This window comes from Schistocerca serialis, chromosome 1 (assembly GCF_023864345.2).
Source record: "Schistocerca serialis cubense isolate TAMUIC-IGC-003099 chromosome 1, iqSchSeri2.2, whole genome shotgun sequence".
In the NCBI taxonomy this organism is placed as follows: Eukaryota; Metazoa; Arthropoda; class Insecta; order Orthoptera; family Acrididae; genus Schistocerca; species Schistocerca serialis.
This window is the reverse complement of record NC_064638.1, coordinates 233,431,930-233,445,018: the sequence shown is the minus strand read 5'-3', so window position 1 is coordinate 233,445,018 and position 13,089 is coordinate 233,431,930. Positions and strand designations below refer to the sequence as shown.

At 40.4% G+C, this 13,089-nt stretch overlaps 1 protein-coding gene across 3 annotated transcripts in view; it reads left to right on the top strand.

The window, feature by feature from the left end:
• The first annotated feature begins 1,585 nt into the window (after positions 1 to 1,585).
• LOC126466578 (serine/arginine repetitive matrix protein 1-like) overlaps positions 1,586 to 13,089 on the top strand; it is a 636,028-nt gene continuing 624,524 nt past the window's right edge. For all 3 annotated transcript variants that reach the window (XM_050096398.1, XM_050096396.1, XM_050096395.1), the window contains exon 1: positions 1,586 to 1,805. In XM_050096398.1, the coding sequence (XP_049952355.1) occupies positions 1,745 to 1,805 (61 nt within the window). In that variant the 5' untranslated portion in view covers positions 1,586 to 1,744. The remainder of the gene's footprint in view (positions 1,806 to 13,089) is intronic.

Sequence of the window (13,089 nt, the reverse complement as noted above, 5' to 3'; positions counted from 1 at the left end):
GTCTTGTGTGGAATCATAGCCAGCACGGAACCTGCCGCAGTATTCCACAATGGGGGTTTTCGATTAGGCGTCTTGCCCCATTCACATTCTTCCGATGGACCTCGTTCGGTGTTGGTATTTCGGCACCCAAGAAAAGAGTAACACGCTCATACGCACACACACACACACACACATACATACATACATACAAACCAAACACCACACGTGCCAAACACACTTCAAACTCGCGCGTATCACCCATTCAAATGCGCTACGAAACAGATGAACACTAGACGGACACAACAACACGTAATGGCGGCGAAAACTCTACCTATGTTTTGAAAAATTTGAGAAAGTGCAGTGTCAAGTGACAGTAGGTTCACCAACAACATATGAGATAGCACCACAATATCAAAACCGTAAGTTACGCACGAAAAACGTGATATGTATTCATTTTCATTTGCAAATGCAAAATAAACAGAAAAATTAAAATTACTTTTCGCTTTTTTGCCGATGGGAGTTTGTAGAATAGCTACCAAAATAAATGCCCAGTAGTATCACGTAAGGTATGTAAACTAATGCATACATCCACTCTTTTTGCCAATTAGCTATAAACAAAACTTCGACATAATGTTATAAGCAACACTTAGTGCATCAGGTCGTTAATAAATATCTTAACTGTGAACGATGAACAAATGATGTATAATATTGTACAACAGTTATTCATTCACAATTGTAAATATTATGTACGAAAAGTTTTGCTAAATGTTAATATGTAACAATAAGTTTACAGCTAGAAAATACCAAAATAACCCACTGAAGAAGGCTCAAAATGTGCTGAAACCTGTCTGGGTCAAACAAAAAGGTAAAAAGGTGTCTTGGATAAGGCGGAATTCCTCTTCCCATTTCGTAGCAAGCATTGACATAACAAGAAGAGCTGCAACACCGCAAGATGATTAGAGTAATAACACGTTGGTGCTGTTTGGACACATTTGCTAGTAATATCGCCACTTTTCACGTTTACCGCATACGCTTCGGAAAGACTTGATAGCCACACTAACCCTTGTCTACATGTCGGTGCTTGCATACCTGCGTCGGAGTCGCACGACGTTGCATATACGCTGCAGTAACTTTTTGATCGCCCCCTTACATTTATCTCGATAATCCGGTATAGGTAATAATAGTCCTCATAATGGCAAGTTTACCATAAAAATGAAGAATATATTTAAATTACACTAAAATTCCCGTGACAGTATCTCGTCCTGTATGTATACAGCAAGTTTCCGCAGAAGCACTTTCAGGACGACACTATCGCCTTGTCAAAGTAGTTTCTCTGCAGCTATGAAACAGCTGAGTACGGAAGTCGCCCCTACAGCATCGAGATACGTGTAATAGGAATAGTAAAACAACCCTTACTGAACACTCATGACGTTTCTTCGAGCAGCTAGTACTTCTGCGCATAACATTCGAGCGCCAACGCTGCGAGGTGGCAGCGACGGCGGCGTCGCCGTGGTGACGCCACTGTTGTCGCTCCCAGCGTGCCCCGCGCGCCACTATAAGCGCGCGGACGTTCGGTCGCGTCTCCAGTGCGCGTCTGCACGCCCAGCGCGATACAGCGGTGGAGGGGCTGCTGTTACGTTGCGCACAGGTCTCGCATGTCGCTTCTGTCGAGTCGCGCGACAGCCACGTCGCGTCTCGCCTGAGTGCTCGTACGTCGCAGGCTGGAATGTAGTGTAGCGTTCGCAGCCGGCTCCACACAGTCAACATGAAGTTCCCTTTGTCGTCATTCGTTCTACAACTAGCCGCTGTTTATCTCTCTTGCTTTGGTGAGTTCCTTTTACAGTTTCAACGAGGCGCTATGTTATGAGTTACTTCAATAATGGAGTAATTGCGCGAACTTCAAAATTCATTCAAGCCAAATGTGTAAAGCTTCAATGTGTGACGTCACTGACAATGTTATTACAGTCCCACTAAAAACTTATTACAGCATTTGTACACTGCTTTTCGTCCATTTTGAGAATACTAGAGCATGGGAACAACGAATTAAATTCACAAATTTAAAAAATAAACGATCGAAAAATATTTTTTAGGACTCATCCTTCTGATTTGATATTATTCTTACAACGGATTGTTTTTTAAAAAGCTAGGCAAAGCGTGTCTTTAATGGTAGGACTGTGGACCACAGTATTCTCAGCAGTTTTGCCCGTGTGGATTAACAGTAGTGAGCACCGCAGATGTGAGCCAAACTGTACCACACTGAAAACAATTGCTTCTTCCTATTAACCTTCGTAATAGTAATTTTTCAGGTATATGTTAACGACGATTAATGCGACTTTTATGTTATTTTGAAAACCCTCACCTTTTTTCAAACTTATTTTCAAGACTCGTGAATAAACAAGAATATTGTTTAAATTCATGCTTTCTAATTTCACTGGCGGTATTTAGCTTAGGAACACTATTGTACCGTAGCTCTAAAAGCCCGTTCTCCTAATCCCTTTGACTGCCAAAAACTTTTGTTGAGGGACCTCATTAAAGCATTCACACAACTTATTTCGAGTATAAAATGGAACGGAAGGGAGAATCATACCAACAAATAAAGCTTAGTCGTAGTGAACGATGTGTGCTATTACACCAGTTTTTCATTCGCATATGTTTATTGAAACACCTTATTAAGCTATACTGCAAAGTTTTACATAAGCAGTGTGGCTTCATTCATTTTATAACATAACGTGAACATATAATCGGTCACTGTTCTATCGAGTATAACAAGATTGAACAACAATATACGAATGGCTGCTTTAGATGCACTGATTCAAAGAGCGTGTGTTAAATTGATAGTGATAAGCATTTAGTAATCAAAAGCTAAATTCACTACACTCATGAAGAAGTTTCGAAGAAATTGCAACCTTATAGCTGTGACTGTAAATTTAATTAGTATAGGTATAGTACAGAAACTTTATCAGGTGTGAACAGTACATGTCCACCTTTTGTCTCGCTTAAATACAAATATTGTAAACTGGTATCTCATCTTTAACAGCAACTTGTGTCAGTGGAAAATTGTAGGTAACGATCACACTAGACGCTCTTGATTAAAACACACTCCTCTCTCTCTCTCTCTTTCTCTCTCTCTCTCTCTCTCTCTCTCTCTCTCACACACACACACACACACACACACACACACTAGTAAAAACAAATACTGGAACGCAGTAGTAAGCACGCACTTGTTCACAACATCACGCAAATTTTCTACAAGTAATTGATTAGCCAATAGAGCTTATGACAAAGAAACCTGCTGAAAACTAATTACGAACTATAAATTATTATTAAACGAAAATCTCTCTCTCTAAATGACGCTACAGCGTGGTACTATTCTACAATACTATAAAATTTTACCAAGTGAGATACATATCAAAGTGAACCAGAGCTCACTCAGATATCCGGCACTATAATTATATAATTTTTGGAGCAGTATATGACTCAGAAGTTGTGGTTAGTACATCAGGACGATTACTTCAAGTTCAAAATCGCATCAGTTTCTCTGGTACACCTAAGTCCTGTCAGGACATTAATCAGGCTTTCAGGAACGACACAATTTTACTTTTAGCCTCTGACACTTTAAATCAAAAACGTGCTCATCGTTAACCATACTTTACAGAAAAGAATTTTTCGATTTTCTTAATTTCTTTTTTATTACAGTTTCAGTGTCATTATTACATGTTATTATGTTTCTCAGCAATTGAATTATAATTAATTTTATGCAGTAATTCCAAACCAAAATGCGTACCGGATATGCGGTCCCTTGTTTAATAGCTGATCTGGCCTGTTTATAGTTCTGTCTTGAAACATTCAGGGAACTGAGAAATTGTTCGTTCAGAACAGGTACAGTCATTTTCCCTTACATTTGCTGAAACTGAAATGCTGCTGCCTGAAAAGATTTTCGTAGGGTCATGTGAATTTCTGTACTGCACCGTTAAGATTATAAAATCAATTCTCGTATAAGTCGCAGTACCTCAGTTTTATCACTCTTGCGTACATGTAACAAAATAAAACACAATATATGTGACGTTCTTATGAAAACATGAAAAAAGTCAGAGTTCAGTTTTGCAATTAAAGGGTCACTGATCTGCATATCATGAGCTGACCGGTTGCAAAGATAGTGTAATGCATTAATATTAGCAGAGCAGTAATTTATAGACGTCATTCTGTTTGTAATTACTTTTAAGGATCACTTTTGAGATAGTAACATTTTTTGGAGGGAGGGCATCCGTTGAATGCACTTGGCATTCTCACAGACAAAATTACCTTTCTCTGTCTTATAAAGCGTACCCCACTCTTTCTCTCAATTCGTAGATTTGAAGTTTTCGGACTTGGGATGCTACTGCGCTCAGTACTTTCGCCGCGGAGACACTTTTCGTCTGTTTCTGAGCAAGAATTCTTGATACTGCACTCGAGAGACAAAGCTACTTTGAACAAAGTCATCTAAAATACAAGTTGTTTATTACAAATTTTACTTATGAAATCGAGATAAATTAGAAGACACTACGAAAGTAGAAGGGGTTCATGATTATAGAGACATAGTGGCTAAATTTAGGAAAATGAATGAATGATGCATTAGAAATCCACTATCTAAGGCGACATTAGGTCTTTCCGCCGACGTTATTGAAGAAAAACCTTGACAGGACGCCCCGTGCTTTAATATTATGTGTCGCGACCGAAGTCGCAAGTTCGACTTTAAATTGGTCTTCTGTTATCGTCACGAGACGTTTTGGAACCGGCGCATATCATCTCATAAAGAAATAGTTCTTCGCTGTTACAACGGACGTACCTTGGTCCACGGTGTCGACTGGGGGTGCTGTCTGGTCAGCATTGATTGTTATGAATGACGTGTACCGTTAGCACTACACGACTTTGTATTACGTACATAACGTTTAATGTACTGTGGCATGATCTTGATGTTGTCAGTACAGTCACTGTATTGCTTGATGTTGTAAAAGAATTACTGTACTCATTTTTCATAATAAAGAAATACGGATACTCATATTAACATTACTAAATATACGAATCGTGCAACGCCTGTCGAATTATTAGGTTTCTTGAAGAAGTCACTATGTTTCCTTTATTTCCCAAATATGTTTCATCTAATACATTTGTACCGCTACAAGCGGAGATTCTCAGGAAATTTATTTCCGTAGCTCATCAGTGAGTGGAAAAATATACATTAAACTAAGTTCGTTGTTTTGTAATTGCCTATAGCTGTAACCATGGGTACTGTAAACGCACTTCATTAATGTTCTTCATCAAGAAATACGAAGTTGGTTTTGCGGTTTCAAAAATTCCAAGAAATCTTAACCTCTTTGTATTTTGTTCTTGAAGTGGACTGCAGTTCAACATTTAAGAGTTCAATGAGTAGCACAGTAGTACCGATTTGTGTGTACTGCATCTTCTTAGAACTTAATTTTCGTCCATACGCCTTGAGCCAAGTATTGGAGTTCGAAATATTTAATTAGCTTCACTAGCTTCATACACGGTGAAACGCCCCGTTTATCTTAGCTCTGCAATTTTTCCTTACCTGTTGGACTGCTTTCAGAATGCATATCACTTAGTATTCCATTGAGGGTAAGCACCACTACTGTATGTCCCTATCACATTCTCTAACTTACTGTTAATGTTTTGTGGAACTTTTTCAAATTCGTACTTCAGATCTAGCCGGATAACTTGTTGTTTAGACCACAGTTGAAGGAAAAAGCACTTGGACTGCGTCACAATTTACAGCCCTGCACTAACGCCGCCCCCACAGCACTCTGTTTCTTCAGCCAAGGGCGGTTCTGCTCTGGCTCGCCCGGGCGGGAGGACGAAATTTATGTTGGAGCGGCTGTTGCTTCTTGGTAAGCCGCAGGGTCTAAGACCTGTTGCTGGGAGACAGTACCGTACCACGTCGAGTTGCTCTGAGAGCTCATAATAATTCTTTTATGCTGTCCTCACTTCCCGCAGCGCAACGCAGTCTCGCGATATTAGGTATAAATATATAGCTTCTTACGTCCGGTTGCAAGTTCACAGCGTTGTTAACCTGTTAGTCGTTAAATAAATTTTCCTTGAATATTATTTTCCATAGGTTCTTGTGATCCTTTGCCCGTATACGTTACGTAACACCTTCTGCTAGGTAAGAAATTTTCTGTATTATCTGTGTGGACTTCACTACTATTTCGTAGTTAACGTAAGCTTGAACAGTAGCGACGGTTACTCACTTCCGTCACTTCTATATCACAACACGTTTCATTGAGTTAGCTCAACTGTCTTAAAGGATTATTGATTCCTTCACTTAAAGTTATGAAGAAAAACAGCAAACCTCTGTTTCTTTATTTCAGAGACTACGTTGTTTTGGTTTGGATCTGCCAGTATGTAGAAATCAGTATTTGTGGCAATCTATGTTGCAACTGCAGAATAGTCGTATAGTTGAGATATCTCTCCGGAAAGAAACATCCATCTGATTATAATAAATTTTATTCTAAGCATTCCTGTTACTATTCTACAAAACTGGCATTGTGACTGGTAGCTATTTGAAAGATCCTTGACATTCTCATCATCATTATCATCATCGTTATCACTATCATCATTGCGTTCGCCATCTTTGTTCAATGGTTAGGCTAGATACCCTGTATCTGTTCCTAATCGTTTCCTTGATCTTCGTCAATATCACCATGTTATCGCAGGGACCCGGCTTGACGACATAGATACTAGGTGGTCAATGTAGCGTTCTCCGTAATCCTTTGTTATACCCAGTACACTTTCTAATATTAATTCATTGCGCATGTCATTGTGTCTTTTGAGTACTCTTTTACAGTTTGAAGGAACCATGTATCAGTGGGCTGCAGCACAGATGCATTTGCATGTGTTAACGGTTCACTTCCATGTAGCAGTTTTTGAAACACTCTTGTTTTGCATAATTTTATCCTGGTTTCTTTCCTTGCCATATTATTCAGGAATTTTTGCTTTTCGCCGTACGTATGATTAAACTTAGTAGTTTTTACCATGTTATCAGTATCTCTATTAATAGTTAGCATGCATCCTAGATTACTGAAGTCCGCTGCTTGTTAGAGGATGTGAGCTTCTAGCACTATTTTCGATCAAACGCGGTCTTTGTCTAGAAAGACTAACTTTTACTATAGTTTTAGGTAACGATAATCCAAAATAAGAAAAGAACAGGTGTAATATTTACATTGTTCTTTCAAAGTCAACTTCAGTTCCTTTTGTACTATCTTCGCCATTTAAAAGAAATTTAGCGATTGTGTAACTATTTAGGTAGGTCTCGGCTGTAACTCGATACTCCTAGTCTATCAGAATGTCATCTGCGTAAATATTAAAACTATGGAGGATTCACAGTAATCTTATCCCACTGATTTTTTATTTACAATTGATTTTATTATATGGTCATTATAGTAATTGTGATACCGTACCTTGCTACAACTACTTCCATGGGATACCTCCTCTTTTGAATTACCACCTGTAGTTGTTGTTGTTGTTGTTGTAGAAAACTGCATGTACATATAATTTTCCCAAAAAGTCTCATACAGATATCATCTGTTAGAACTTGAGCTGCATGAAAAGAAAGAGAAACCCCAGGCACGCAATTATCAGTTGATTTTTATGATACCATGAGTTTTGGAATCTAACGAACACTGAATCTACCAGCAACCTCATTATTTTTTTACTAACGATCTCACCCGAAACACTCACAGAAAAAGGTTACTAGCTGTCTAACGGTTGGTATTTAAAGAAACCCCAGTTCTCACGAAAGTTTTCGTGTACCAAATAACTATAGTTTGACAGCCACATCTGCCGTCATGTCCCCACTGGTGGATAATATCTTCATTCATGCCATTGGATCGAATACAATATAAATTCCACGAAGAGCTTCATCAGGTTTAAACTAAGCCTGTATTGTCATATTTTAAATTATATCGTTCATTGGTAAAGTTACCGAGGAGTATTACGTGTTTTCCTCTAGTTCAGTTACAATTTCTCTGACGTACTGTGAGATTAAGTTATTGATTATTGAGGCACTCTTTATATCTCGCTATATTACGATGGAAATCACTATTTGGATTTTCGATGTACATTGTTCACAGTGAATTACACAGTAAGGGAACAGCTTCCGTTTTAGAGAATCGCTAGAATCGTGTTTGTATCTACGCTATTAAAGCTCGATTATTGCACATCGCCCACTACTATACTGTACTGTACTGTACTGTACAATACATCGCGAGCAGATTTTCCGCTAACCTAAATCTTTGCGAGTTGTGCCTGTATCGCAGAAGCAGTTTATGTTTGCGCAGGTGGATGTAATCTTCAGGTTTGAATCCGTGTTCTAGTGTAAATATCAACTTTACATGTAACCAACCAGGACATGGGATTTAGGGAAGCTTTGACATTTTCCTGACAGTCCACGAAGAGAAAAAAACGAGTAGCATGAGGTTCATTACGGGAAATTTGCTAAAGAACTACATCAGTCCCCTTTTTTTTTGTAACTTTATGCGGATGTTCATTCTACAACAGGTACTAAGTAGTAAAGTTTCATTCCATTCCGAACTGATGTCATTCATCAACATCAATATAAGGCATTACGTCCACGGGAACGTATACACCGTCTTATATGTTGTGTCAGGGAAGCAAACAGGTTCTGAATGTCATATTGAGGAATATCTAAACCACATAATATGTCAGTTCATGAAGATTGGTGGCTAGAGACGGGTATGAAATTATACGTCTCCCCATCGCACCCCAGACAAGCTCTCTGGATGATATATCGAGAAACAGGCAATCCGGTGAAGTATCCGTTATATTCCACAACGAATTTGTGGTGTGAGCTGCAGCGTGGGGTTTTCCTTTATCCTACTGAAGTATGCCAATTGGTACCAAGACCATGAGGGGCATGAATACAGAATTCACCATTCTTATCACCAATTGGAGAGTATTCACGCTCTCTTCAGTCAGTCATAACCTGTATCTCCCCACACCGTGATTGCACGAGTATGACTATTATGGGTCCCCAGAGTAACTGATTCCTGTGATCCATAATGAGGTCGCCTAAGGATCGTCACACAAAGAAGCCAATCTCATCTCTGAACACAACAGATTGCGACTCAATGTCCCAGTTCACTATGTTTCCACGTCACAGAAGCCTCTGTTGTGTGTGGTGTGCCGTCAGCAGTAAGCGACGTATGGGGACTTGAGCCCCGAAAACAGTTCCAGTAATCTCTTCCAGACAGTTCGTAGTGACACTCTATATGTGTACATTTTACCTGTCGTCATCCGTCCGTTCGTAAGAGCCATTGGAACAACACCATCATATTCTCATTATGTATTCCATCTAGGAGATCCCATGGCCATTCTCCTTTCCACCACTGTCTCCTCATCCTTCGTACTGCCTTCGTTACACAACACCGAACAGTCTGTGAAGTAGGTGGCTACAGTGCTCGTATGTCCTCCATACCTGTGATTTCACTTTTCTCAAATTGCAGAAGCAGGCAATAAGATGAATGCGTACGTCCTTCGAGCATGCTATGTTGAGATCTTCACCGGAAATGTTTCGAAGTTCCACTAACGTTAGACACTTTCAACAGCTACCATAAACTCACACGATTCGCAATGAGCAGTAGTGGTTCCTTCTACTAAAACTACTGTAAATTAGTCGACGCAGGGATGGAATTTTATTCAAGGTTTCCTAGAGGCATGTAAGTAATGGAATAGCAGTTTGGTAGCGTTAAATCAAGGTATTCACACATTGTAACACTTTCGAATTTGTGAGTGTACGTTGGATAACGTTAAGTTTTGATTATCACGTAGAAAAAAGAAAGGTTTAGCCATTACAAGTGGCAATGTTGTTACATGTTCTTTACGCATTGCCGCTTCAGTGCCACACGTTGTTCCCAACGGTGAGTGAGTTAACAGAGACCTCGATTGTGTACTCCGTCCGAAGAGCCATCGGAAGGTCCAACGGCACCACCCACCCGTTGTGTCAATCCTCAGCTGGATACTGATGTGGAGAGGCGTAGAGGCAGCATACCACTCTCCCCACCGTTATCAGTTTTCGTGGCCAGAGCCGCCACTTCTCTGTCAAGTAGTTCTTCAGTTGGCCTCTCTAGAGCTGGGTGCACCCTGATTGCCACTAGCGTTCGTGAGACGCAGACGATCACCCATCCAAGTGCTAGCCAACCCCGACAGCGTTTAACTTCGATGATCTCAAGGGAACCGGTGTTACTACGGTCGCAAAACCGTTGGCTTGACTGTATAAGTCTGCAGTTCTGCTGTTCTACTTAAGTGCAATTTGGAAAATCACTTCGTCGGTAATATGAAAATACCTGATACGCGATGGTCTCTTCATCCTGGGAAAGAGGGAGAGAGACCAGCGTCATGAAATTTCAGTACAGTGCTCCTGTCATGTTTCGCCCGGTTCGAGCATAATCAGCTAATCGTTCTGCACCACTTTGTCCGATTATGGTTGGGTCCTCACATCTTTTTAGTGGTGGTGAATCCGTAGCTTCAAAATGTCGTGCAAGATATTGAAAGGGTACCATAACTGCTTCTTATTTTTCCCACTTTTTCTTTGATCGTGGTATGGCGGTCTTACAGCACCCAGACCACCACTTATCTTGCGATTCCCAGTTTTTCACAGAAATTTGATCTGTCACTTCTCTCTCCGCACTGTAAGCGTCTGCGCCGACTAGGCACTGTCTTACGATGGGAAATTCTTTTCTTATACTTCCACCAATTCAGGACTTATTGTTTTAGAGTCATTCTCCTTTAGTGACGGAAAACAGTTTAACACACGACAATCCACTTATCGTTGGTTTCCACCATATCGTTTTTGTTCCTCAAGCGGCGTGATAGAGTTCTGAGGTGCGACGATTCTGATTGTGCGAAGACTGCAGACATTTTCCTGCAAACAGACATAGACTTAATTAACTAAACGCTTTACATGAGCGGTCGCCGTAACTACCTCGGCTTTCCGAACACGCTTCACGTCCAACCCAAATTAGCAACTTACAGCGCACTACATAAGTAGCGTTTTCCATCCAGTACCCTCAGAGATCGACATGACCGAAAGATCAGACATCACACACACACATACACACATACACACACACACACACACACACACACACACACACACACACACACACATACATACATACATACATATATATATATATATATATATATATATATATATATATATATATATGCAGATGCACTCTTCGTCCAACCTCTTGCGGGAATCAGCATGGGGCTGCAAGCGTTGAGAGAAATCCGGGTTCGAGTCCCAGTCTGGCAGAAATTTTTCCTTGTCGCCATTGAATTTATTTCATGGCCCAATTTACGGCTAATGTTGAAATATTAATTACGTGGTGAAACTGAGGGATCTGATATAAATGGTGACAGCTCTTTCGGACATGTCAGAAAGAAGTGACACCACACATATATAAAACTTATTTCTAATGCTGAAAATTAGAACGTTATTACTACCTGCCTTACATTCCAACCATGTTTAATGGATAATGTGTCATACGAAACTGCTGACCGGGTAAAACAATGTTAATTCTCATCGAAGGGTAGCAACGTCCTTTTTATGAACGGGCCGCCGTTTTAGCTAAATGACAGATTGACCCAAATTCGTAGTTCTTCGGTAATGCAAGTCTATTCAGAGCCTGCTGTGGTTCCATTACAGGTTGGAAAGGACACTGTGAACGGAACCATAGGTTATGCCAAAGGTCACCCAGCGCTGTGGTAACATTAATTGTATTAGAACTCAGAAGTCATAGCTTATGACAATCCTCTGTTTCTGTATTATGGTCACGAGGTCGCATTATGACAAACCTACTGGTGCGATTTTATAAGAATCTAGAGCTCGATTTACTTTCACGATGGTTAATATCTACTTCCAGCGATCCAAATTTACATTTTTTGTGGTTACCGTGAGCTGTATAAGGTTGAGGCCCCAAGGGCTCCTTTACAAAACACACATCCTATTTCCTTTCCGATCCGAAATTATGATTCTTACCTAATGAACCCGTTGTCGGCGTAATCTTACTGCTTTTTTTTCAGACACACGGAGATTCTGCAGCCTTGGACATCTATGAGACACACTGATACCCACTTTCACGCTCTGTCGACGGCTTTTAAATAACAAATACTGCCGTATGACTGAGCTTTGTAACCACACAGGACACAGGCACAACAACATCCAAGCGTAGATCATTCCTCTGCGGCTCTAATCTCTTTTTGCTGGTGTATTGTTTTACGCTTTCTCCAAGTTAGGGTTAGTCACCGCAATACTCTCTTGGTATGGCAGTTTACAAGGACTTCATGGTATTCTAAATTCTGCGACTTTTGTTTTAAAGAGTTCTGGTCTGATCCATTCATTTGCTACAGTATTGCTACATCGGCTACTACTTTCTGTTTCAAGTTGAAGAATAAAAGCCGCCGGCCGCGGTGGTCTAGCGGTTCTAGGCGCGCAGTCCGGAACCGCGCGACTGCTACGGTCGCAGGTTCGAATCCTGCCTCGGGCATGGATGTGTGTGATGTCCTTAGGTTAGTTAGGTTTAATTAGTTCTAAGTTCTAGGCGACTGATGACCTCAGAAGTTAAGTCGCATAGTGCTCAGAGCCATTTGACCCATTAGCCATTTGAATAAAAGCCCTCTGTAAATTTTCTAACACAAAGCAAACGGTAAAATCAACATTTCGACGGTCTTTATAGTGGCCCTCTTCGGGGCAGCGCAAGTGCTGCGTTCTTATAATGATAGCGTGTAATATATCCATATCATTAACGTCAATCTGCAGTAGGATTTTGAAACAAATACTGTGTTCGAACATTATGAACTATGTCGGAGAGAACAATTTACTGCCAGGATCAACCACAAATTCAGAAAACAATGTTTCTGTGAAACATAACTATCAAATGAAGGGCTTATTTCAATAGTGGCTCTATGGGACTTAACATCAGAGGTCATCAGTCCCCTAGACTTAGAACTACTTAAACCGAACTAACCTAAGGACATCACACACATCCACGCCCGAGGCAGGATTCGAACCTGCGACCGTACAGTCGCATG